Raw genomic sequence first — 23491 nt, 5'->3', positions numbered from 1 at the left:
ACTACGCTGCATCTGATGATGTCATTCGCGCCAAAGCGATAGACGAGTCAACTGTAGATGCTCCGAGGCGGCGCAACACGTGTGGGGTATAGCTTCAGAGCTGCAGCTCGGAGGACAAGATGGCGAGCGTAGGTGTCATAACGCATCGCCTAAGCAGCGCGCCCAAATGTTGTGCCGGGTGACGAGGAACGTTACTTGCTCCACCCTCAAACGTCTTCTTTGGAACCGGTCCATTTTATAGTTTGTGCAAAGTTCACAAATCAGAGTATGTACAAGTTTCTTTTTTTTATTTACTTAAATTATTTCTACATTAATTGTAAAGTTGTCAGACATTGGACTCGTCTGAATGGTACAGCGACACGAGTACAGTAACGGCTGTTACCAATATTCTATCTACCTAGCTGTTCTTTTGCTTACTACAGATAGGGATTTCACATTAAAAATCAACAGATAGATAGAGTAGGTACCTATCTGACTGCACAAACTCTAGTCTGAACACTGCTCTGACATTAATTGCCAATTTAACTAATTACATGTCCGTCTAAGTTTCCCCAAAAACTTGTCTCTATCAATAGAGTTAATTTTAATACGATGGTACGATGATGACCATTGACTAGTTTAAATATAAACTGAAGAAAAACATATATATGATGATCATTTATGTAATTTTTTTTTCTTTTTTTTTTAATGGGGACTAAAAGGAACCAAAAATGGCCATTATTGCAAGTGCTCCATTTCATCGCAAATAGTGTATCACTTAAAGTTGACTCACAATCATTTTGATGAAGTATGCGTCACTTCAGGTCGGTGACCCACAGTAGTCACACTTACATTATACTAATAACATAGACATATACTTCTACATTATAATTTTACTATCAAAAATATAACACATCACATAATATGTCGATTAAAACAATTTGGTTTACTGGTTCGTCGTTTACGTAATACGAGTTTACATTTGTGCAGGAGCGAGTACGTTGTACTGTTGTCGAGCGTTGCTCTCATCTACATTACTATTCATTACAGATATCTTCGGCATTTTCATTTTAAATATTTATAGTACAATGTCAAAATCGCTACTCCGTTGCACAATTAAATAAACATCGAAGAAGAAATTATCACAGGAGTGTTACATCTGTCAATGTGAGTATCTCACCTATACATCGGGAGAGTCGGCGAGAGAGTAATGATCGAGTAACCGAAGCGAACTCGTGCAGGCGAGCGGCGGCAGTCAGTCCGTGGCCGGGTGCAGCGCCAGCACCGGCGACGCGCCGAACGGCGGCCGGTACTGAATACCCAGCTCCGCGAACACGGCCTGCGGCACGCACACGTCCGCCAAGTACTGCAGGCCCAGCTCCGGCGCCAGCGCCGCCGGCAGCCCGCCCAGCACCGCCGCGCGGCACGACACGCCCGCCCAGCCCGCGCTCGGCGGCTCCAGCGCCAGCACCGCGCCCCGCGCCCGCGCCGCCCACTCCAGCGCCGCGCCCAGCTCGCCCGCCGGCTCCTGCGCCGGGTCCGACAGCGCCAGCAGCACCACGTCCGCGCCCGGCAGCGCGCCCGGCTCCGCCGCCAGCGCCACGCCGCTCGGCGCCAGCGCCGCCAGCTCGCGCCGCAGCGCCGCGCAGTCGGGCGGCGCGGGCGCGGCCAGCAGCGCGGCGGCGCGAGCGCCGTGGCTGGCCAGCAGCCGCGCGGCCGCCAGCCCCGCGGCGCCGGCGGCGTGCGGGCCGGCCAGCGCCACCACGGTGGGCGCCTGGTGCGCGTTGCGCGGGTCGAGGCGCCGGCCACCGCCCGCCAGGCGCAGCGCCACGTCGGCGGCGGCGCGCGCCAGCAGCGTGTCGGCCTGGTCGCGCAGCCCGCGCCGCGCCAGTGCCCGCCACAGCGCCGCCCGCAGCCGCGCGGGCGCCGCGGGCACGCCCAGCCCCTCGTCGGTGACGAGCAGCGCGGGCGCGGGCTCGGGCAGGCGGATGGCGCGGCGCGGCGCGGGCGCGGGGCCCAGCACGTTCTCGTCGTGGCGGAACTTGCCCAGGTGGTCGGCCTGGCGCACCACGTCGGGCTTGTGCGAGTTGCGCAGCTCCTCCCACAGCGCGCGCTTGTTGAACAACGCTAGGTTGCCCTCGAAGTCGAAGTCGTCGTCGAGCTCTGCGTCGGCCAGGTCGCCGAAGCAGGCCTCGTTCCGGCGGCGCGCCTTCTCGTACACGTTGGCGGGGCCGCGGCCCTTGGGCGTGGAGCTGGCATTGCCGTAGCTGCCGGCGAGGCTGGCGCTGCGGGCGGCGCGCTGGATGTCGATGGGCTTGCTGCGCGCGGGCGCGGCGCGGGGGCGGGCGGGGGGGGCGGCCGCGCTGCTGGCGGCGCCGCTGCCGCCGGCGGCGCTGCTCTGGTTCCCTAACACATCAAACACCCTGTATATTTCTGTACCAAACGTCTGACTTTTTTTAGGACAGATATCGGCCTTTTTAGGCTTCCGTCGTAAACTAGGAACCCTTATAGGTCCGTTAGCACTAAAGCGATGCGAAAGCGATTCAGGGCGTTTCTGGGCTATCGGCGGCCAGTTTCCATGCATTTTCCATGAAAAATGGGCTTCATCCAGTTGGACATTTGGGAAAACAGATATTTGCATATTATTGCAATGGAATTGAGTGCATTGCAATGAAAAATGAGCTAAGCCTCTCAGTTATGTGTTCTTTGCTTTTTATTAAAGTTTTTTATTTATTTTGGACTTTGTTGACTCTAGCAAGAAAAAGAGCTTGTCCCTAAACTGCAATATTTCTTCCATGTTACAGAAAGCACCTTAAACTTACACAATCCTTATAAGTAGCACCTGGTAAGTCAAGTAGTACCTGGTGACTAGGTTGTGTTACACTAGGTGCCAGAAAAGTTCATATACAAAAATGCATTCCTTTTTCATATATGATTTATTAGGACCATACATCATACTTACCGAAATAGATATCCCAGAGTCCATATAAATTAGTCCATTGTCCTTTGGTACCAACATGTATATCTATCACAAACAGTTGTGGGAAAATACTGTTTTATTAGTGTACTCCCACTACACACAAACAGGGGCATCTTTTTATCATTCCAACCCTAACGTGTGATATTATGTAGAATATAAATAGGGCCCCTATAGTTTTGTAAAAATATAATAGGAAACTCCTATTATAGTTTTGTAAAAATATAATAGGGTTTACTAAAGTCATTTTTTATTATCTTAATATTTTCGGAAATAAATCCAAAAATTGAAAATAATGTGTCCCCCCTCTAACCTTTAATGAAACTATAGATACGTTCAAGAATTCATATTTATCAAAACCTGTTCAAGATTTGTACAGAATATTATCTGAGTTGATTAAGGCTATGACCTAAACTCAGGAAACTATTAATCCTATAACCATGGCCCAACATGCTCTTGGCCAGTTTCTTGAACAGTTTTTAAAAAATTGTGTAAAATAATAGCTGAACTAAGTTTGTAATTTATTTGAATGGACCATGACTTTACAGTAATTGCTAAATCTCCCTGGAGGTGCACAACTATTGTTAGAACTAAAATAAAGACAATATAGGGTACCTGAACTGGTGGGGTTTGCCTGCAGATTCTCACATACTGTAGCTCTCTGTGCCTTCTTTAAGCCCTTGGTAACGGCCACTGTGCTGTGTGTCTGCTCTGCTGGCTCTGGACGGCTCTCGATTATCTTCAGATCTTTGATATCAGCCGCACTGAAGATCATAAAAACATAAGTACTGTATTGTGTAATGCCGTATGAAGCCCACTTACCCTGCAGGTATTAACTTACTTTAGAGTCACTTGTGATTTCGGGTAAGGAAAGCCATTTCTAAAGGCTTTTGTTAAAGTAATAGTGCTCCCATCAGCCTCCAGAATAGTGCCCTGATAGCAACCCAGAGGTTCGCCGCAGTTTACAGATATCGCATACCCGACCCAGTTCGACATGCTCTCAAATGTCACAACAGGAGGCAGGTATCTCAACAAAACTAAACTATGCTTCTAGTAGCAAGATCAGGCCTGACGTGACACACCCAATAACGCTCACATTTAAACACCAACAAACGGTTTCAATAACGTTTCTCCTAATTTAAAAGTATTTAACTAACAATAATTCACAATTACACAACTCTCCATGTCCGTGAATCCCGATTCCTTCGAATGAAATCGAATGTGTGAGTGAACGTGAATTCGCTTGAGCCTTCCTTGGTGCGTGGCTGTCACTTGCAACTTGTGTCAGTTGTCAATAGTTGTCACTTTCTTAGGTTTGAGCATGGAATTAATAAGTACTACGTACAACTGGAAAGCCTACTGTGCGACAAAGCGCGCGCCGAGTGAGAGGTCATAAATCTTGGTTCGTCTCTTTCTAACTAGTGTAACCATTCTAATCTGTATACATGGGACATTTAAAGATGTTTCAATGCTTACGAATAAATTTAATAATAATAAATGGCGTAGATAGGTAAGGCAAATTAGCCAGTTAACTAGGTTAATATTGATTATTGAAATTAAATAATATTAATATTAAACATAAAAATCTAATTTAATCTTAACGGTGAGGGTTAAGATTAAATTAGATTTTTCTTCAATAATAAATTTCAAAATTTTCTATGGAAAACGGCAATTTAATAGGTTAAGCTAGACTTAAATAAAACACGATTATTATAGTAAATGGTATATTTATTATTTATGTAGACATTTTAAAATTACACATTACTGAACAAAATTGTTTTGTGCAATTTATGGCGCAAAGTAGCGCGAGATGCGCCTATGGCCTTCAATGTTTGATCTTTGCCAAAAGTTGACAGTCTCAATGTGAGATATTTGTTAGCAATGAATTTTAAAAGAATAATTTCATGTCTGTTTTCACAATTGAAAGAATTCACTGGATGTGGCGGAACAATCAGGGTCGCAATCACTCCAGGTTTTAACCTTTTCCGAGACTATGTTCGATAATCTTCAGGTTTGAAATGAAGTGTGCAAACCACAGAACTTTTATGTAAGTTCCCAGGTATCACCTCAAACCATTTTTTCCTCAACTCTGAATCCGATAGCAAACTGAAAATGTATTTTTTATTATAATTAATTAATGAATATAATTATTTAGTTTGTTTTGGTGTGAGAATAGATTTTCGAAAAAGATATTTATTAGTTTTGGAGAAGAAATCAGGGGACTACGAAACGTTTATTTTGGGTATCTTAGATGGCTGCCAATTAGGCAAAGACGTGAGATGAGAGCATTAACTACTCTATTTTCCATTCTTCATACTCCTTGTTCACCTCCATATTTATCATGCCACTTCCAGTTTTTGTGTTCTCAATAGACATGGGAAAAACGTATCATTGAAAAGAAAAGATTGATATGTATCTTTTGATCACTGGGATATGTATCACTCTTTTGTATCTCTATATCCTTTCGAATCCGTGAGTGACATTGTACTGTTGCTCGGAGTGACTCGCTTCGTTCAATTCAATCCAATGTATCACTAAATCAGTACGAACTAAGAGTGATAGATTCGTTTAGGATAGATAGATTCGTATATCAGTTCATAATATTTTTAAGTTTATTTTTTTTTATTTTTAAGTTTCTATTTTTCATTTCAAATTTAAGTTTACAATTTATGTAATTGGCTGTTAAAGCCGTGTAAATCGAATAAATAAATAAAAATAATGGTCAAACACTTATTCTCGGTATCGAGAAAGTGAGACAGAACATTCTAAGTAGGGAAGTGCGAAAGAGATGTCTGGACTTTCCGATGAGAAACCGTGACACCAGCCGCTCAACGCTGTGTGTGCGAGTGCAACACAGATACAAACGGACGACGGATTGAATGAGTTGTTAAAGATACACTGATACATTCGGATTTGAACTGATACAAAGAGTGAGTGATAAGAACGGAAAGATACATATCTTTTTTATCTATCACTCCTGAGTTACCCATCTCTAGTTCTCAACATGACAGAAATTTGCGTTTCTCCAACAACCGTCTACTCCAATGTCCCTCACATTGCACAGATTTCCTTCATTCCTCCTTTTTTGTCCAATCTATTCTTTTATGGAACAAGTTGCCCTCGGAAATTAGGATGGTAGATAGCCGATTGACTTTCAAATTGAAGCTTCGTGAGTATCTTCACCAGAGTTTGCAGAATTGACACAACTATGCATTTGATTTTGTGTTATTTATATATGTATTAAAGGTACATAACATATATATATATATATATATACTTATTATACATATCATATGTATACATATCATACATACATATACATACATACATACGTATGTATAATAAGTCTATGTACGTTTATATATTTTCGATTTGTCTTATATACATATTTAGTGCACCTGCCATGAAATTTCTCCTCCACCTAAAGGTTGACTGGTAGAGAACGCCTAAGGCGTTAAGTCCGCCTTTGTACATTGTTTTTTTTGTAAAATGTGTGCAAAAAGTATAATAAATAAATAAATAAATATCTTTCATACAGATCATTTAAAGTTCTAATAGTAATCTACTCATAATGCAGGGAGACTTGTAAATAGTGAATTTCCAAAATATTAAGTGATACAAAAAACATAATAAATCCAGTACATAATTTGGTGATGATACGGATAAAAATACGTCTCTACGCGTGGACTGTAGTCACCCTAGTTCCTATTTATGTCAAACTTACCTGAGAAAAGATAATCCACCGCCAGGATACGATTCTTTCCCACACCCACTCACAGCACATAATTATATTGTTCACCATTTTACAATCCAATTTACTATGTAGTAGCACTTTATTAACGTAGAAAACAAAAAACAAGTTCATACGACAACAAAGAAAACGCCATTTGTTTTTATTATTTATTTTTTTCTACCACAAAGATACTACCATTTTACCAAGTGTTGCCTAACGTAAAAGTAATAAAACTCTCATAAAGTATTGAAATGTCGTGAAATAATAAAAAGATTTAACTAAACCTACAAAATATTGGATCCATTATTAATAGAATTACAAAGATGCTGCACGTATTACTTATATACGGAATGATTTTTTCTTTTGCGGAATATCTTTTCTTAAATTTACTACCATTTCAACAATCATATTGTACACGGCAATTGTGCGAAAGAGACACACCAAGAAAAAGTATGTCTCACATAAGCTCACTTCTCTAAGTAGATATTGGTTATTCAAAAAATACTTTATTTGTATGAGCTTATGGTTCATTTTGATATGCTGAAAGGTAGCAAGTGAGCCTTCCAGTTGTACGTAGTACTTATTAATTCCATGGGTTTGAGGATTATGTCTATGGTCTATGGTTTAGGTTAGTTCCATAGACATAATATTAGTAAACAGGACTGCGCATATAAACCCAAAAAACGAGCCGAGTGAAACAGTTAGTACGGAGGCTGTCTGTCCCTTTCTAATAGGGTGACTATGAGATTAAGCTATGTGAGACAAATCCGAATTTGCTAAGATTATTAAACACAGATTAGTATTGAAGTTTTAACTTACGCAGTTTGTGACCTTAAGATACTAATAAAGGCTTTTAATAATTAGCGGAAATTAGCAGTATAAAAGCAGGAAGATTCGAAGTGAAGACTGTTTTTTTTGTAAGTATTTCTACTTCATATATAGACTGCTGAGCCATTTATGTCGCCTTTCTTCATTTTTTTGCAAGCTATAACAATAGTACAACAGTTTTAAAATCCATCACCCATATTTTGACTCGTTACAAGAATTCATGGGCACCCTAGTTGTTTGGTTTACGAAAATGTTATTATTAGCTAACCTGTGGAACGATATATTGCAACCACCATAGGATTCACTTTTGCAAGTAGAAACGCAACACTTGTTCACCATTTTAATAGTTTAAATTGATTTAATACAAAAAAATATAAACAAAATTTTAAATGCTGATTACGCGCCAAGAATGTTCAGGGTTACCGCTAGAAAATAAAAAAAAGCAAAATAAAAATTTATGTTGTTTATGTTTTAATAATAAATACGAATAAATTAATGCGATTGTTATTAATTTGTTGACTTACAATTGTTAAAATAAGATAAAAATATAAGTGATTCAATTGTTTTTGGGAAGACAAAACTTTTGATCACAACATTTTTTTATGCTGGCAAGGTGTTAGAAAGAGACAAACAGCCTCCGTTCGAACTATCCCTCTCGGCTCGGATTTGCCTCTGTGTATTATGCAACCAATTTAGTACCTTATTGCGTTAGAATAGAGTTCATTTTCGTAAATATATATTTTGAGCGTGCGCAATCTTGTTTAGTAATATTATATCTATGGTTAGTTCATAGATTAAATAATTTCAACTGGTAGGGGAAATCATAGACGTAATATAGTAAACGGGACTGCGCACTCATACCCAAAAAACGAGCCGAGTGAAGCAGATAGTACGGAGGCCGTCCGTCCCTTTCTAATTCCGAATTTGCTAAGATTATTAAACACAGATTGGTTTTGAAGTTTTAACTCACGCAGTTTGTTACCTTAAGATACGAATATAGACTTTTAATATCATCATCCTCCGAACCTTTTACCCACCTATGTTGGGGTCGGCTTCCAGTCTAACCGAATTCAGCTATAAATAAGAATATAGACTTTTAATAATTAGCGGGAATTAGCAGTATAAAAGCAGGAAGATTCGAAGTGAAGACAGTTTTTTTTTTGTATTTATGCTTTACATGTAGACTGCTGAGCCATTTATGTCACCTTTCTTCATTTTTTGGGAAGGTATAACTATAGTTTTAGAATCCATCACACATATCATATTTTGACTCATTACAAGAATTCATATATTTCAATAATTTTTAGTGGCAGCATAGTTAAGGAATTCGTTTTCATCGGGAGTCGTGGTGGCCTAGTGGGTAAAGGACCAGCCTCTCAAGTATGAGGGCGCAGGTTCGATCCCAGGTCAGGCAAATACCAATGCAACTTTTCTAAGCTTGTATGTACTTTCTAAGTATATCTTAGATACCAATGACTGTGTTTCGGATTGCACGTTAAACTGTAGTTCCCAGCTGTCATTGAATATACTTGGCAATCATTACGGGTAGTGAGAAGCCGGTAAGTCTGACACCAGTCGAACCAAGGGGTATTGGGTTGCCCGGGTTTCTGGGGGTTTCCCGGGTTTCCGGGAATAATCAGGGGCCCCATTCTCCGAATTTTACTTATGCAACATACAATTCACATTCGACTGCGATCCAATCACGACTCAATTACGATTGAAGCGTATGTGGCATTCCGCTATTTTTTCTTTGAAATAAACGTTTTTATCCTTTTCTGTCATTCAATAATGAATCATTTTGTCTGCAAATGATTTACGATTGCTATATGATAATAGAGCAAACTACCGTAGGTACCTATAAACCAAAATGGCAGACCAATTGGAGTACGATTGGTCTTATATGAGTAGCAGAATGCTCGCTAAGGTTAAAACTGCTATTCCGATCATATTGCGATTCGATTTCTATTCAATTTTGAACTCTGCTACATCGGGTTGGACTGGAAGACGACCTGAACATAGTTGGGAACAAGGCTCGGAGGATGATGATGATGGTTGTTATTTAATTCTCAAAAAGAAAACCTCCCATTGGCAAAGGCTCAATAACATATTAAATACAACGCCATCTGTCACTTTCTTGAGAACTATTTTTTTTAATTATCCATAAGAAAACCTCCCATTGTTGAGATATGTATGACGCCCCGTTTCTTGCAGTCACGTACCAAGATCAGCGCTATATAGGCATCCCACCCAAAACAAAAATGTGAAAGACTGCCAAGTTCGATAATATGGGAATGCTTCGCCTATAAAAGAAGTGAGATCTGAATAAGTACCAAGTTCCATACACATACCTCAGTTAAAAATAGTTACTTTTTAATGATGTTACCTGGCAAGTTTTCACATACCTTGTTATAAACCTACTAAACGCAATGAATCAAGTATTTAATTTTCTATTAAAACTTGCCAAGTAACATCATTAAAAAGTACCTAACTATTTTTAACTGAGGTATGTGTATGGAACTTGGTACTTATTCAGATCTCACTTCTTTTATAGGCGAAGCATTCCCATATTATCGAACTTGGCAGTCTTTCACATTTTTGTTTTGGGTGGGATTTTATTTATTTTTGTAAGGTTGTTTATTTTATTTTTTTCTTATGATTAAGTTAGTTAAGGAAATGGTTCATTTATACTATCTTTTAGATTTTTAAATATGCACTATGCTTCTTACAAAGAAATGAACTAGATTAACTAAATGGACTAGATTTACCAACTGACTGACATGACGTTATCATTTATTATGTTCGTGGATCAAAGTTACACATTCGTTATTTTCGAAAGTGATTCACACTTTGCCGTTTTCAGATTTTTACTTTACTTTGACTAAATACAAACCTTTGTACCATTCGAAGGTATATTATAGAAATATAGATTTTAGTTCGTTTTAGTTCCTTAGAGGTATAAATTTACACCGGGTATAAAACACCTTCATTATTTTGAAACCGACTCACACTTGGCCATTTTCAGATTTTTTCCTTTACCTTGACATAAAGACCTACCTCCATGCCAAATTTCAAGTCAATACGACAATTGGAAGTGGTCTAGGTTTTTGATGAGTGAGTCAGTGAATCAGTCAGTCAGTGAGTGTATAGTAAAAATAGCGATTTTCTGACGTCAATATCTCAAGACCTACAATAGGTATATTAATGAAATTTTGTATTTTAGATAAGTGAGGGGGTCTCAACAGATACTAGAAATTTGATATGCGTAAATAAAATAGATTTTGAGTTACAGGGGCGTCGAATTTGGCCCGAAATGGTTCGTGTAATATATAACCCACGGCCGGTGTGTCTCTTTTTTTTTGCTCGAACTGGCGGACACACTGCCGTGTGTCTAGATCAGCTAGGAAAAGAATCAAAATAAAAAGATAATCCTTCATTACTGTTAACTGTCACTGTCAGGTCAGTTTTTAGAAATACCTACAACATGCGCGTTGGTATTGGTAGATATATGTTACAGCCATAGTGATTAAATATATATTATTCATAATCACTGGTCAATATGTACAATACCCAAATTGACCTGACAATATGATAAATTATATAATCACTTTATCTGGATATTATTCATAATAGCTGGTCAAAGTTAGCCAAAGTAATAAATATGGTATAACCAACTTACTACTGACTAATTCTTAAAAACGGTTTAAGTTTAATTGTCGACTTTTTTATGATAAATCATCAAATGATTTCTCCGGCCTCCCGCTGTGGGTTAGCAGCGTGAAGGAGTGTCAGACTGTTAGTGACTTAAACCCAATGGAGTTTGCTGAATCTCTTCGTGGAGCGCGTGGAACAACGCGCGCTGCCGAGACGGGCCCGTGACTTCTATGAGACGGAAGGACGATGAGGCACCCGAAACTCGCCGCCCACAGACCCACGCCTACGATAGCCGGGAGAGAGCACTCCACCCGGGGCGTCCTGGTGCCTTCCACGTCCATGGCAGCAGCTGGGATGAGAGGTGTTAACTTCTCTAGCGTCCGCATGAGACGAAGGCATCCCATTACCTCTCACCCCGGTCCGTGGCTTGAACCAGGGCCGGGCACGAGACGTTGCCACTGCCTATTGCCTCGACGAGGACACGGCGGTGCCCTTCCCAGGCAGGGCACACCTGGTCTGTGTGGTTCACCGTGTCCTCCGGGCCGTCCGTATAGTGGCCCGAGCCACACCTCAAAGAGGGGACTTTTCGTTACTATTATGGCGTGCCCTGCACTGGGCTAACTGGCCTTTTTCGAATTGTATTAAGGTCAGCTACCAGACACGTAGTTAACATGAAATAACAATGTTTACCTACTTGTTTTATTACATTATCTAAGTCTATGGAGATATTATATAAAATTGCCAGTTAATGTGATTAATTCTGTGTCAATTATCACTTTATCCAAATTGAGTAGATATTACAAATAATAGCTAGATAATATATATAATATTCAGACTTATTACTTTGGCTATAACATATACCTCTTCTATTCTCGATATTTATAAATCTACTCACTCTCGAGCTTCAGTGTTCGTATCATCTCTATGCCGACGACTTGCAGCTTTACCGTCACACCAAGGCCATTGACTATCTTTCCCATAATCGACTATGGTGATGTTTGCTACTATGACCTGAATGCAGATCTGCTGAATAAACTGGACCGGCTTCTCAACAATTGCATTCGATTCGTTTTTAATCTCCGCAAGTACGATCATGTGTCAGCGTATCAAGCGCAACTTAAATGGCTACCGATAAGACAACGACGTGTGATGAGGGCATTAACTATTCTTTTCTCTATTCTACATTCTCCCACTTCACCTTCTTATTTAACTCCTCACTTCCAATATATGTGTTCTCAACATTCCAAATCTCTTCGCTCTTCAAATAATCGTCTTCTACACTGCCCTACTCACCGTTCAGACATTATGCATTCTTCCTTTTTCGTTAAATCCATTCTTCTCTGGAATGAGCTTCCTCTGGAAATCAGGATGGTTAGCAGTCGTTATTCCTTTAAAAAGAAGCTACGTGACCACATCCACAGGAAATTGGCAGAATCGCTACCATAGCTTGTTTTCTTTTCTTTTTTATTTCTTTGTCTCTCATGGCAAAATGTAATATGTATGTATATATATTATAATTATGTATTATTATCTATATATATATATATATATATATATTTTCTTCTCATGTGGACTATATTAAATACTGCACCTACCACTGCTATTTCCCCACCACCCAAAGGTAGACTGGGAGAAAACGCCTAAGGCGTTAAGTCCGCCATTGTACTGATTGTGCAAAAAGTATTATAAATAAATAAATAAATAAATATACACATACACGATGCACGTGGCGTGCTGTAACGAGGGGTGTCGACATGTTTCAATAATATGGTTCCAGGTACAGCTTGATGACACGCGTGATGTGAATGCGACTCAATGATACGACTTGACAGCTTGACAGAGACACTGACTCGTGACATTTGACACTTGACAGTTTGTTCTAAAGTTATGAAGACACGCGAAAACAAGAATTTATGAGCGAAATGCGCTGCAAGCGCTCCTTTTGAGCCGTAGTTTTGAAATGAGCACCCTTTTCCGTTTATAAACTTTATGAGATATGGATTGATTCTGACTTTCATGATTAGTTTTGAGGTTCGCAACAAGACACTGAAGTATTAGAAAACTAATGAATCGAGTTTTTGAACTTTTTCGTTTTTTATCTTTTCGTATGTAATCATTTATGGAGGTTGATATTGAAATGTTTATGAAAAATGACAGTATATATTACAATAAAATAAAATTTTAAGTAAAAGAAAAAAGCTGACAGAAGACTCCCATTCAAAACTTGTGATAGCAATAAGAAATAATTTATTTTAAAATGGTAAGTGCCATGCAATTTATACTCTATAAAATAATGGATATTATTTACAATTAAATTGTGATACTGTATGTAATTCATGTAGATTAATACTATTCAGAGATTCACATATTTTGTGGTTTCAAGTTAAGAATAGTAATAACTTGTACAATATCTAAGTAGCTCAGGATGTCATAAAAACATTAACCTGACCCATGGAGATGATATCATTATCAGGTAGGTGTTACTGATTGCTTCTAGTAAAACATCCTTTACATCATAGTTATCTAGTTTTTGTAATAATTAGAAAAATATTGTTTTTTTTTTCAATTGTCTTGTTTTTTGTAAAACCTAATCATTTATGTAGCATGGTATTGGGGTCATCTTTGGGGACTATATCTTGCAATTGAATCAACTACATACCAGTACGTAACTCCAGAACAGTACAGATACAGTAGTCACAAATAGAGCATTTTATAATATACAGGGTTACTTGTAAGTAGACCGCATCCTTTCATGAGGTGATAGTATAGGTCAATACGGACAAATTTGACCATGGGATACACTGGGCAAAAGTTAACCCGTTTCAAGATAAACGAATTTCAAGATCTTTTCTTAACAAGTTGTCTAGGTACACGTAAAAATTTTTATTATTAGTCAAAAGTCTCGTTCAGTGTATCCCATGGTCAAAGGAGATCATTCATTTCGTACCCAAAACTGAAAGTGCCGGCCACAGTAAAAAAATTGTAGATTCTCGTAGAGAATAATGCCTTGAAGATTTTTTACTATAACTATACTCATCGTCCCTCTGTCTACTTGGGCCCTGCAGCAAACCCTGCCAGAGCTGCGGGATTGTCCGAAAGATTTACATACCATGGCCCTGGTACATAAAGGGCTTAAGAAGGAACATGATGGGTTTTAGTTAGTAAGAGTCTCCCATTCACGCGGCTAACCTATAGTGTGAGGGTTCATTTGATGATTTCCCATTAAAGAAAAAAAAGAAAGGTTTTGGGCCTCTCAGGTTGGGCAGGAATTTCTTGAAAGCAGCGCCTGTCTCCTGGAGGAGGCCTGTGAACATCAATGATGTTCAAACATTGTGGGATTTTTTTGTACTTTCAAACTCCAGTAGCAGCCTGGGGGTTAATTGTAGGCGATTCTTGTAATAGTAAAAAATCTTCAGGGCATTATTCTCTACGAGAATCTACTATTTTTTTTCTCTGGCCGGCACTTTCATTTTTGGGTACAAAATGTTCGAGACTTGAATGATCTCCTTTGTTCGTATTGACCTATACTATCACCTCATGATGAGAGTTCATGAAAGGATGCGGTCTACTTACAAGTAACCCTGAATAGATAATCTTTAACATTCGTTTGCGGAAACAGAGGAAGTTGCTGTTGTGATTATATTCAGTAGCAAACCATTTCTACAAGATTAGTAGCAACCTCTTTAAATTATTGAATATATTAAATTAGGAAAATAAAAGCGTGAGTCGTAAACCAAAAGTGCAAGTATCCAAACATTCTCACAAACTTTCACATTTTATAAGTAGGATTAACATAAGTGGTGAAACCCAGTTTTGCAGGAGAGCAAAAACAATTATTTTCCATTATTTTAATATCAAGCTTTTAAAGAGGTACAAAAGTATCCATAAAGCCAAAAGCGGGTAAAATAGCCCTTTTAAGAGTAATATCATATTGTAATATCACAAAAAGACATAGAATATAATATAGACTATAAAATAAAGTGTATGGAAATAGTGTGGAGCCAACAAAATTGTGGTTGTAGTGTTACCCGTGATGGGTGGGGCTGGATATATTGATGTATGAGATACGGGCGCAGGTGGTGGTGGCGCACAGCTCGCGGGAGCTGGTGAAGGAGAACGCGTCGCTGCGCGCGCCGCTGTCGGGCGCGTGGCTGCTGGCGGCGCTGGCGGCGCTGCTGGCGGCGCTGGCGGCCGTGGCGCACATCGACCACGCGCTGCCCGCGCCGCTGGGCGCCGACGCGCCGCGCGAGCGCTTCCGCGGGCTCGTCGCGCACCAGCTGCTCGTCAACCTCACCTCCATCGGGCCCCGGGTGAGCGACCGCATCCCGTCACAACTACTGCTCTGCTCGTATCGGAATAAAACGCAGCCTATGTTACTTGGAGAGAGTGTAGCCAAAGCTTGTGACCAAAGACCTCAAATTGAAGGCTATGCCCGCGCCTTACTATACGTCATCATTCCTATACAATGAGATTATGCTAATATTTTTGAAGCTTTGTCACTATTTTTCACGTTTTTGAACTTGTTGACACCGCCCCGGGTGCCACCGGCGCCACTGATACGAAAACGTTAAGTTTTATCCTTGGACATAAGCTGAGTATATAACTGTGCATCCTTTCATCACTCCCTTCGTCGTCAATGATTTGAATGAAGTGCATGACCACTGGAAGCCGGCATATGAACACAGGTGGCGGGCAGCTACGAGAACGAGGTGCTGGCGGTGAGCATGCTGGTGTCCACCATCAAGCACATCGCGCAGCACGCGTCGCCGCACAACCGCATCGAGCTGGACGTGCACGCCGGCAGCGGCGCCTTCGCGCTCTCCTTCATGGACGGTGAGCGAGTGTGGCGCGTGCGGCGGTGCCGGCGTGTGGCCGCCTCCTGACCGCGTGCTCTGTGCAGGCATGAGCAACGTGTACCGCGGCGTGCAGAGCGTGGTGGCGCGCGTGCGCGGCGCGGGCGGCCGGCCGCGCGACCGCTCCGCGCTGCTGCTCAACTGCCACTTCGACACCGTGCCCGACAGCCCAGGTACCTACACCGCCTGCCCTCGCCACTACTGCGGGATACTGACTTTACTATTTTTCAAATTTGTTAAAGTAAAAAAAAATCCTCTTCATTACAAGGTAATAGTATGCAGTACACATATATTAGTATAGTTATAACAAAAGATAAGTGCTGCCAGCCTTTTGGGCTTTCCATACTACTTACATATATGTAAAGTTTAGTGGGTCGCGACAGTGGCATGTTCCCTTTAGCAAGCGATAGTATGTAGTGGTGAGGCTGGTCGTGCGCAGGCGCGAGCGACGACGGCGCCGGCTGCGCCGTGCTGCTGGAGACCATGCGCGCGCTGGCCGCGCAGCCGCGCCCGCTGCGCCACGACGCCATCTTCCTGTTCAACGGCGCCGAGGAGAACATCCTGCAGGCCTCGCACGCCTTCATCACGCAGCACCGGTGAGTGCGCCCGAGCCGCGAGCCGCGAGCCACGTGCCACGTGCCACCCAGCGCCGCTCACACGCGCGTGTTGCAGGTGGGCGCGGGACGTGCGCGCCTTCATCAACATCGAGGCGTGCGGCGCGGGCGGCCGCGAGGTGCTGTTCCAGGCGGGCCCGCACGACCCCTGGATCATCGAGGTACGGCCGCGCCACCCCGCCCCCGCTTGCCTCGCTCCTTGCTCACGCTTCGCCCTTGCAGATGTACGCGAGCGAGGCGCCGCACCCCTTCGCGTCGTCGGTGGCACAGGAGCTGTTCGAGAGCGGCCTCATCCCCGCGGACACTGACTTTCGCATCTTCCGCGACTTCGGCAACCTGTCGGGTAGGTAGCGCGCTGTGCGGGCGCGGACGAGCGGGAACAGTGCGTCTAACGGCGGCGGGCTTGCAGGCGTGGACCTGGCGTGGAGCGCCAACGGGTACGTGTACCACACGCGGCTGGACACGGCGGCGCGCGTGCCGGCGGCGGCGCTGCAGCGCACGGGCGACAACGTGCTGGCGCTGGCGCGCGGGCTGCTGGCGGGCGGCGCGCTGGACGCGGCGCCGGAGCGGGCGCGGCTGCCGGTGTACTTCGACGTGCTGGGCCGCGTGGTGCTGTGCGCGCGCGCGCCGGCCGCGCTGCTGACGGCGCTGGCGGTGCTGGCGCTGGTGCTGCTGAAGCTGCGGGCGAGCGCGGAGGCGGCGCGCGGCGCGCTGGTGGCGTCGCGCGGCGGCTGGGCGCGGGCGGTGCTGCGCGCGCTGCTGCTGGGCGGCGCGGCGTCGCTGGCGGGCGCGGGCGCGGCGCTGCTGGTGGCGCTGGCGCTGCACGCGGCGGGCGCGCCGCTCAGCTTCTACTCGCGCGTCGAGCTGCTGGCGCCGCTGTACGCGCTGCCCGGTCAGTGCACTGCTAGCTCACGGGATGGACATAATACACTGGTCAACAGTGGTTTTGGTGCCGAAAAGCTGTATTATTTTTTTAATTTAGGACCCTATAGTAATTACATAAATAGCAAAAATTTTGATTTTCTACGTGTAGTTTTCTAGATTTTTTTATTAAACAGAAAAAACCATAATTACACCAAAAACAACATATATTAAATTCTTATGTACACAAAAACTTCTTTTTACGCGATTTTCGTGAATGAGGAGTAGCAGGACAATCACGCTGCATCCCCCAGCAGTAGTCAGCCATCATATGCTGATCCCATCGGCCTTGGTACCTCTCTTCCATAGTTTTTAGGTCCTGATGAAACCGCTCCCCTTGTTCTTCGCTATAGGAACCAAGATTCTCTGGAAACTGGTCAAGGTGACTGTGGAGATAATGCACTTTGATGGACATGTTACATCCTAAGTTTTTGAAATTCTCCATCATGTTGTTAACAATTTCAGAGTAGTTACTAGACTTGTGATTTCCCAGAAAATTTTTTGTAACTTCAACAAACGAATTCCACGCAAGTAGCTCCAAACTGGTCATTGAACTTGAGAAATTAGTATCATTTATTAATATTCTTATCTGTAGTCCATCAAAAATACCCGCTTTTATCTTTTCTATGCTTAGACTACGAAATTTTCTCGTTATATAAGAAAAACATTGCCCATTTTTATCTAACGCCTTCACAAATTGTTTCATTAGTCCTAGTTTAATGTGCAAGGGGGGCAATATAATTTTATCTCTTGGAACCAAAGATGGGTTTATTACATTCTGCTTTCCCACTTCCAACATCTCACGTACAGGCCAATCTCTATTTCTCCAGTGTTGCTGTTTAGCACGACTATCCCACAGACAATAAAAACATGGGTATTTGGTGTATCCACTTTGCTGTCCTAATAAGAAGTTAACCATTTTTAGATCTACACAAATGCTCCATTTGTGTTCATTATATTTGATTTTTCCTAGAACAAGTGCAATATTTTGATATTCTTCCTTTAATTTGGTTGAATGAGCAATGGGAACTGAACCAAATTGGTTGCCATTGTGTAAAAGAACACACTTAAGGCTTCGTTTAGAACTGTCTATGAAGAGACGCCATTCACTTGGTTGGTATTTTGAAAGACCCATTTTGAGAAGTAGGCCTTGCACATCCGAACAAAAAACAAGATCATTTTCCGAATTAAAAAATGGTAGCAAATCTTGCTCTCTTGTACGATAGAATGTCACTTTCGTACCTGACGCCAACAAGTTTTTTTCTTTTAATCTAGAAGCCAACAACTCTGCAGATTCTTTAGGTAGTTCGAGATCCCTTATTAAATCGTTTAATTCGACTTGGGTAAAAGGTTTTGGCTCTGAAGACGCTGTTTCTTCAATGTCACTATCGCTTGACGCGTTACTATCGGTTTCTTCACATGATGATTCATAGGTAAAACAAAACGTTGGAACAGGTACTTCCTCTGAATGTGGTAAAGGTCTTCTAGCCGATTGTAAGTCTGGATAAATCATTTTTTTAACGTTAACACCATGCAAATTGACACAGCAGAAGTAACAGTCATCGAAGTGATTTTTTGGTTCTCTCCATTGCATAGGCACCCCGAACCTCATACGGCTTCTTTTACCACTGACCCATTGTCTCAAGTGTTCATAGCACATTTTACAAACAATTTGCGGTATCCATGGCTTGTTTTTATCTTCAATTTGCGAGTTAAAGTACGAAAAATAGGCACTTTTTATAAAATCTGTAATAGGTTTCCTAAACTTTTTGACTGTATATTCCCCACAAATGTAACAAAACATATTTGGATCATTGACACAACTTCTACGCGATGAAGACATTGTATCAAAATCGATTTATTTATTGAAAGAGACAAATAAGACTTGAAACCGTGCTCACGAAAGTACTATTTACTGCAAAGTTAAAAAATAGAGGGTAGACAAAAAACTACACGTAGGAAAAAAAAAAATATATATTTTTAGTGTTGTCAATGCATACCTAATACAAAACCGTAAATGAGATCTCGGCACCAAAAATTTTTTTTTCTTTTGTTGACCTGTGATATCATTCACGTTATTCTGCTCTGATCGCTATTGGCTGTTCCCAATATTATACAACGTTATTTTTTGTATATCTTTCTGTTTTGCTAGCTAGAAATAGGAAACAGAATTAATAGGAAACTAATATATTCTATGTACTATCTAACTAAACAATCATCATCTCCCGAGCCTTATCTAAACTAAGTTTTTTTTTTCAAATCAAAAATCATTTATTTCAAATTGGCTACAAAACAGCACTTTTCGAACGTCAGAAATTTACAAAAGACAGCCCCCAAAATGTCCACCCTTCACCACTTCCTATGTGCTTAACTTTTACCCAATTTAAATGAAGTGTGATCCTCTTCTACACAGTAGGCCAGTGTTCAGGGAGCTGGTCTCATATCCTAGGCGCTCATATAATGTATGCAACACTTCGTTATTATATGTGTCTGTAATCATCAAATTTTAATATATACTTATGTATATGGCATAGTATATTGGGACAGCTATTTGAATTTTTCAGGAATTTTCTTGAATACCTTGAAGCTAAAAAAAAACACAATATACCCATCTTATCAAACATTTCAGCAAGTATTCGAAATTACTTTTAATATGCCATTCTTTAATCTCTTTAAAAAAAAAATTGTTTTACCAATCAATATTCTTCATCTATAGTTGCTTGTACAGAATAGTGTATATGACGTACGGGACATGTATGTGCGCAGCGGTGGCGGGCACGTGGGCGGCGGCCGCGCGGCTGTGGGGCTCGCCGGCGCTGCTGCGCGGCTGGTGGGCGGCGCGGGCGTGGCACGATGCGCACGCCGCCGCCGCCGCCGCGCTGCTGGCGCTGGGGGCCGCGGCCGGCCTGCGCTCCGCCTTCCTGCCCGCGCTGTGGGCGGGCGCCGCGGCCGGCGCGGACCTGGCGGCGAGCGCGCTGCGCCTGCGGCCGGGCGCGCGCGCGGCGCTGTGGGCGGCGGCGGCGGCGCTGCCGGCGGCGCAGACGCTGTACCTGGCGCTGGGCTCGCTGCGCATGTTCGTGCCGGTGATGGGGCGCGCGGGCGCGGGCGCGCTGCCGCCCGACGCCGCCATGGCGCTGCTGGTGGCGCTGCTGACTCTGGCCGCCACGGGCTGGCTGCTGCCGCTGGCGCTGGCGGCGCGCGGCGTGGCGCGGCTGGCGCGCGGCGCGGCGCTGCTGACGGCGCTGGCGGCGCTGCTGGCGCTGTCGCCGCTGGGCCGGCCGTACAGCGCGGAGCGGCCGCAGCGGCTGATGGTGTTCCACACGCGGCGCACGCTGCACGCGCCGCTGGCCGCGCGGGACGCGGTGGAGCACATGTACTGGGTGCCGGAGCTGGACGCCAACACGCCGCGCACCGTGCTGCGACACGGTCAGTATGGTTCATACCCATTGTAACGTAGATGCATACACAAAGTTTCAGCCCTTATAAAATAACAATATAGGTCCGGCTCTTGGTCTATTGTGACCGACGAAATTACCTCCTAGTAGCAGCTACCTTATGTTTGGGCATATTTCATTCATATTGATAAAAGCACGTTGTAACTGCTTGTTGCCGACCGCACGTGCCGCAGCTGCACTACTGGTTTGTATGTGTACATGACACCGCTTTGTATGGAAGCGGCAGCAGCACGTGCAGTCATTTCACGCAGTCGCGGTGTTTGCGGTGACAATTGCAGTCTGCAAATAGCATTCTACTCGACTGCACAAAAAAACTGTATGGGCCGACTCGAAATGAAATGTTTGTGTTCAGACATTCATTTTTTACTAGCTTTTGCCCGCGACTTCGTTCGCGTGGAATAGTGACTTCCAGCAGATTTTTGGTTTGATGGCGTTGTATGTTCGGAGTAGTTTGTTTTTTTTTTTTTTAATAAAAACTATTCTATTTCCTTTCTCAAGTTTCAAACTATGTCTGTACCAAATTTCACACAAATGGGGTCAGTAGTTTATGCATGAAGAAAAGACAGATGTTACTTTTGCATTTATAATATTAGAATTTGGATAAGATGGTCTCAAATTAGCGGCAAGTATCGTTAGCAAGTAAGGCGGTGTGCGTGCAGTGGCGGGCGCGGCGGCGCTGGAGGCGGCGGCGTGCGCGCGCCTGCTGTACTGCGGCGCGCCCTACTACCTGCCCGTGCGCACGCTCGTGCCGCGCTGGCTCGCGGCGCCCGCGCCCGCGCCTCCCCGCGTGCGGCTCTGCGCCGGCGTGGCGCGCAGGCGCCTCAACGCCACGGCGCTGGAGCTGTCGCTGCGGCTGGCGGGCGCGGCGCACGCGGTGGTGGCGCTGGCGCCGGCGGCGGGCGCGCGGCTGGCGTGGAGCAGCGCGCTGGCGGCGCCGGCGGAGGGCGCGGGGTGGGGCGGGCGGCGCACGTACTTCGTGGCGCTGCACGCGGGCGGGCGCGCGGCGGGCGGCGCGTGGCGGCTGCGGCTGCTGCTGACTCATGAGCCGGGGCTGGCGGCGCCGCACTGGGCGGACGTGGCGCTGGCGGCGCACGCGCAGTTCGGCGCGCACAAGCTGGCGCCGGCGCACGCGGCGCTGCTGGCGCGGCTGCCGGACTGGGTGGCGGCGACGGGCTGGGGCGTGGACCTGCACCTGTACCGCGTCTAGCGCCGTCTCTTGTTCGTTTTCTGCGCGTGTCTGTTGTCGATTGTTTGACTTTTGCTATTCTTTTCTGTTTGTTCACGTTTTTGTTATAATTTTTCTAATTAGATAGTATTTAAGTAAGTCTGTAAGACCATTCGATCGATCCCCAGAGGACGCAAACAAAAATATATCAATCACGAAATACAGACAATAGGACAGACATATACGAAGTAAATTGCTTGCACTCACCGCGCCTCTCGCTCAGCGCCGCGCTCGCACTGCGCTGCACGACGTCAGTGCCGTGTGCCGCGACCCGCCGCCGACACACTTGCGTCAGGGTGAATAGGCAACCTACGCGCATTTAATATTACAAACATTGAATTACATACTTGATAAAAACAACACAAAATACATTCATCACTATCGGCCTCATCATTATTGGCCTTATAATAATTATAATTTTAACATTAAGCGTTCTTAATTATAAGATCAATAAAACATTAGGAAATCAATAGTTTCTGCGGATATCTGTGGTCAACGAGGGGTTAAGAAGTAGAAATAAATATCGATGATGAGGTGCTGTTTTAGTTTTCACCACATTCAGACAGGCTCTTGTCGATACTTGTTTCAGTTTGTACGGGTTAAACTAATTAAACTTGATATTAGGCGTGGTTTTGTAAAAATAGCTTTAATTTGAATCACTTGGGAACTCTTGCATCTATCACAGGCAAGGTTATAAATATTTGGGTATATACTAGTAGTAACATTTTCGGTAGCTCGAATTGTGGATACTGAACAAACTGTGCCTTAATGTTCTGGCACTTGTTAGCTACAATGTATTTAGCAGTTGTCGCATAGACAGACAAACGAGCTGTGATCGCCTAGCTGTAACATATTTTAGTTGTTAATAGATAAGTGATGGCATTGTGGGCGAAGCTTTCCTTCCTACGTGCGATGGACGGATTGTGTAGTGTAGAGCTACAATAAAATATTGATTTTGAGATGACTGCAAATAAAAAGTATGGGAGGAGAGTTTTCTCCCATCACGTCAACACACGTGCAAGGCCACTGCACTTCTGGGAAGTAAGCATGACATGGCATAGGGGCAGCCTAGATGATCTTCAGTTTGCCAGGTTAGGCAGACGTAATGTACCTGTTGTAAACCTCAGAGCATAGTGTCGTATGCAGTTAGTATATAATCTATGTATATTTAAACTCGTCATTGGGTTGTTATTACGTTGGTTTCAATAATTATCGTTTTTCAGTTATATATACTTAATGTACATTTTATATACAA

The 23491-nt window shown here is 43.6% G+C and overlaps 2 protein-coding genes and 1 long non-coding RNA gene across 5 annotated transcripts; 1 reads left to right on the top strand and 2 right to left on the bottom strand.

The window, feature by feature from the left end:
- Positions 1 to 854: 854 nt before the first annotated feature.
- On the bottom strand, positions 855 to 4453 carry LOC124638046 (enhancer of mRNA-decapping protein 3). The gene is made up of 3 exons (XM_047174841.1): positions 3798 to 4453; positions 3572 to 3720; positions 855 to 2385 (listed from the first exon to the last, which is right to left on the bottom strand). Exons 1-3 carry the CDS (start codon positions 3950 to 3952, stop codon positions 1235 to 1237), a joined length of 1455 nt encoding a protein of 484 aa, XP_047030797.1. The 5' UTR covers positions 3953 to 4453; the 3' UTR covers positions 855 to 1234.
- Positions 4454 to 4666: 213 nt separating this feature from the next.
- LOC124638047 lies at positions 4667 to 6845 on the bottom strand. The gene is made up of 2 exons (XR_006985323.1): positions 6681 to 6845; positions 4667 to 5062 (listed from the first exon to the last, which is right to left on the bottom strand). It is a non-coding gene; the product is annotated as an uncharacterized LOC124638047 (long non-coding RNA).
- Positions 6846 to 13007: 6162 nt separating this feature from the next.
- Positions 13008 to 23491, top strand: LOC124638085 (endoplasmic reticulum metallopeptidase 1-like). Of its 3 annotated transcripts, none has more exons than XM_047174917.1 (10): positions 13008 to 13428; positions 15245 to 15478; positions 15854 to 16001; positions 16069 to 16194; positions 16461 to 16617; positions 16694 to 16796; positions 16858 to 16978; positions 17045 to 17527; positions 20323 to 20982; positions 21648 to 22189. In XM_047174917.1, exons 1-10 carry the CDS (start codon positions 13426 to 13428, stop codon positions 22046 to 22048), a joined length of 2436 nt encoding a protein of 811 aa, XP_047030873.1. In that variant the 5' UTR covers positions 13008 to 13425; the 3' UTR covers positions 22049 to 22189. The 3 variants fall into 3 exon arrangements, with proteins under 3 accessions (XP_047030873.1, XP_047030871.1, XP_047030872.1); XM_047174915.1 differs by having other exon boundaries at positions 13015 to 13428; positions 16446 to 16617; positions 21671 to 23491; XM_047174916.1 differs by having other exon boundaries at positions 13016 to 13428; positions 21671 to 23491.

This window comes from Helicoverpa zea, chromosome 17, assembly GCF_022581195.2.
Source record: "Helicoverpa zea isolate HzStark_Cry1AcR chromosome 17, ilHelZeax1.1, whole genome shotgun sequence".
Lineage (NCBI taxonomy): Eukaryota > Metazoa > Arthropoda > Insecta > Lepidoptera > Noctuidae > Helicoverpa > Helicoverpa zea.
Note: the sequence above shows the minus strand (reverse complement) of the source record. Positions and strands in the feature narration are given on the sequence as shown.

Bases quoted from the DNA above. Each gene is read 5' to 3' on its own strand.
- LOC124638046 (XM_047174841.1), bottom strand. From the start codon at position 3,952: ATGTCGAACTGGGTCGGGTATGCGATATCTGTAAACTGCGGCGAACCT. The intron at 3,721-3,797 runs GTAAGTTAATAC...TATGATCTTCAG, and splicing joins AAATCACAAGTGACTCTAAA to TGCGGCTGATATCAAAGATC. The intron at 2,386-3,571 runs GTACCCTATATT...TTGATGTGTTAG, and splicing joins GGCAAACCCCACCAGTTCAG to GGAACCAGAGCAGCGCCGCC.
- LOC124638085 (XM_047174915.1), top strand. The intron at 16,979-17,044 runs GTAGGTAGCGCG...GCGGGCTTGCAG, and splicing joins CGACTTCGGCAACCTGTCGG to GCGTGGACCTGGCGTGGAGC. The intron at 17,528-20,322 runs GTCAGTGCACTG...GTATGTGCGCAG, and splicing joins GCCGCTGTACGCGCTGCCCG to CGGTGGCGGGCACGTGGGCG.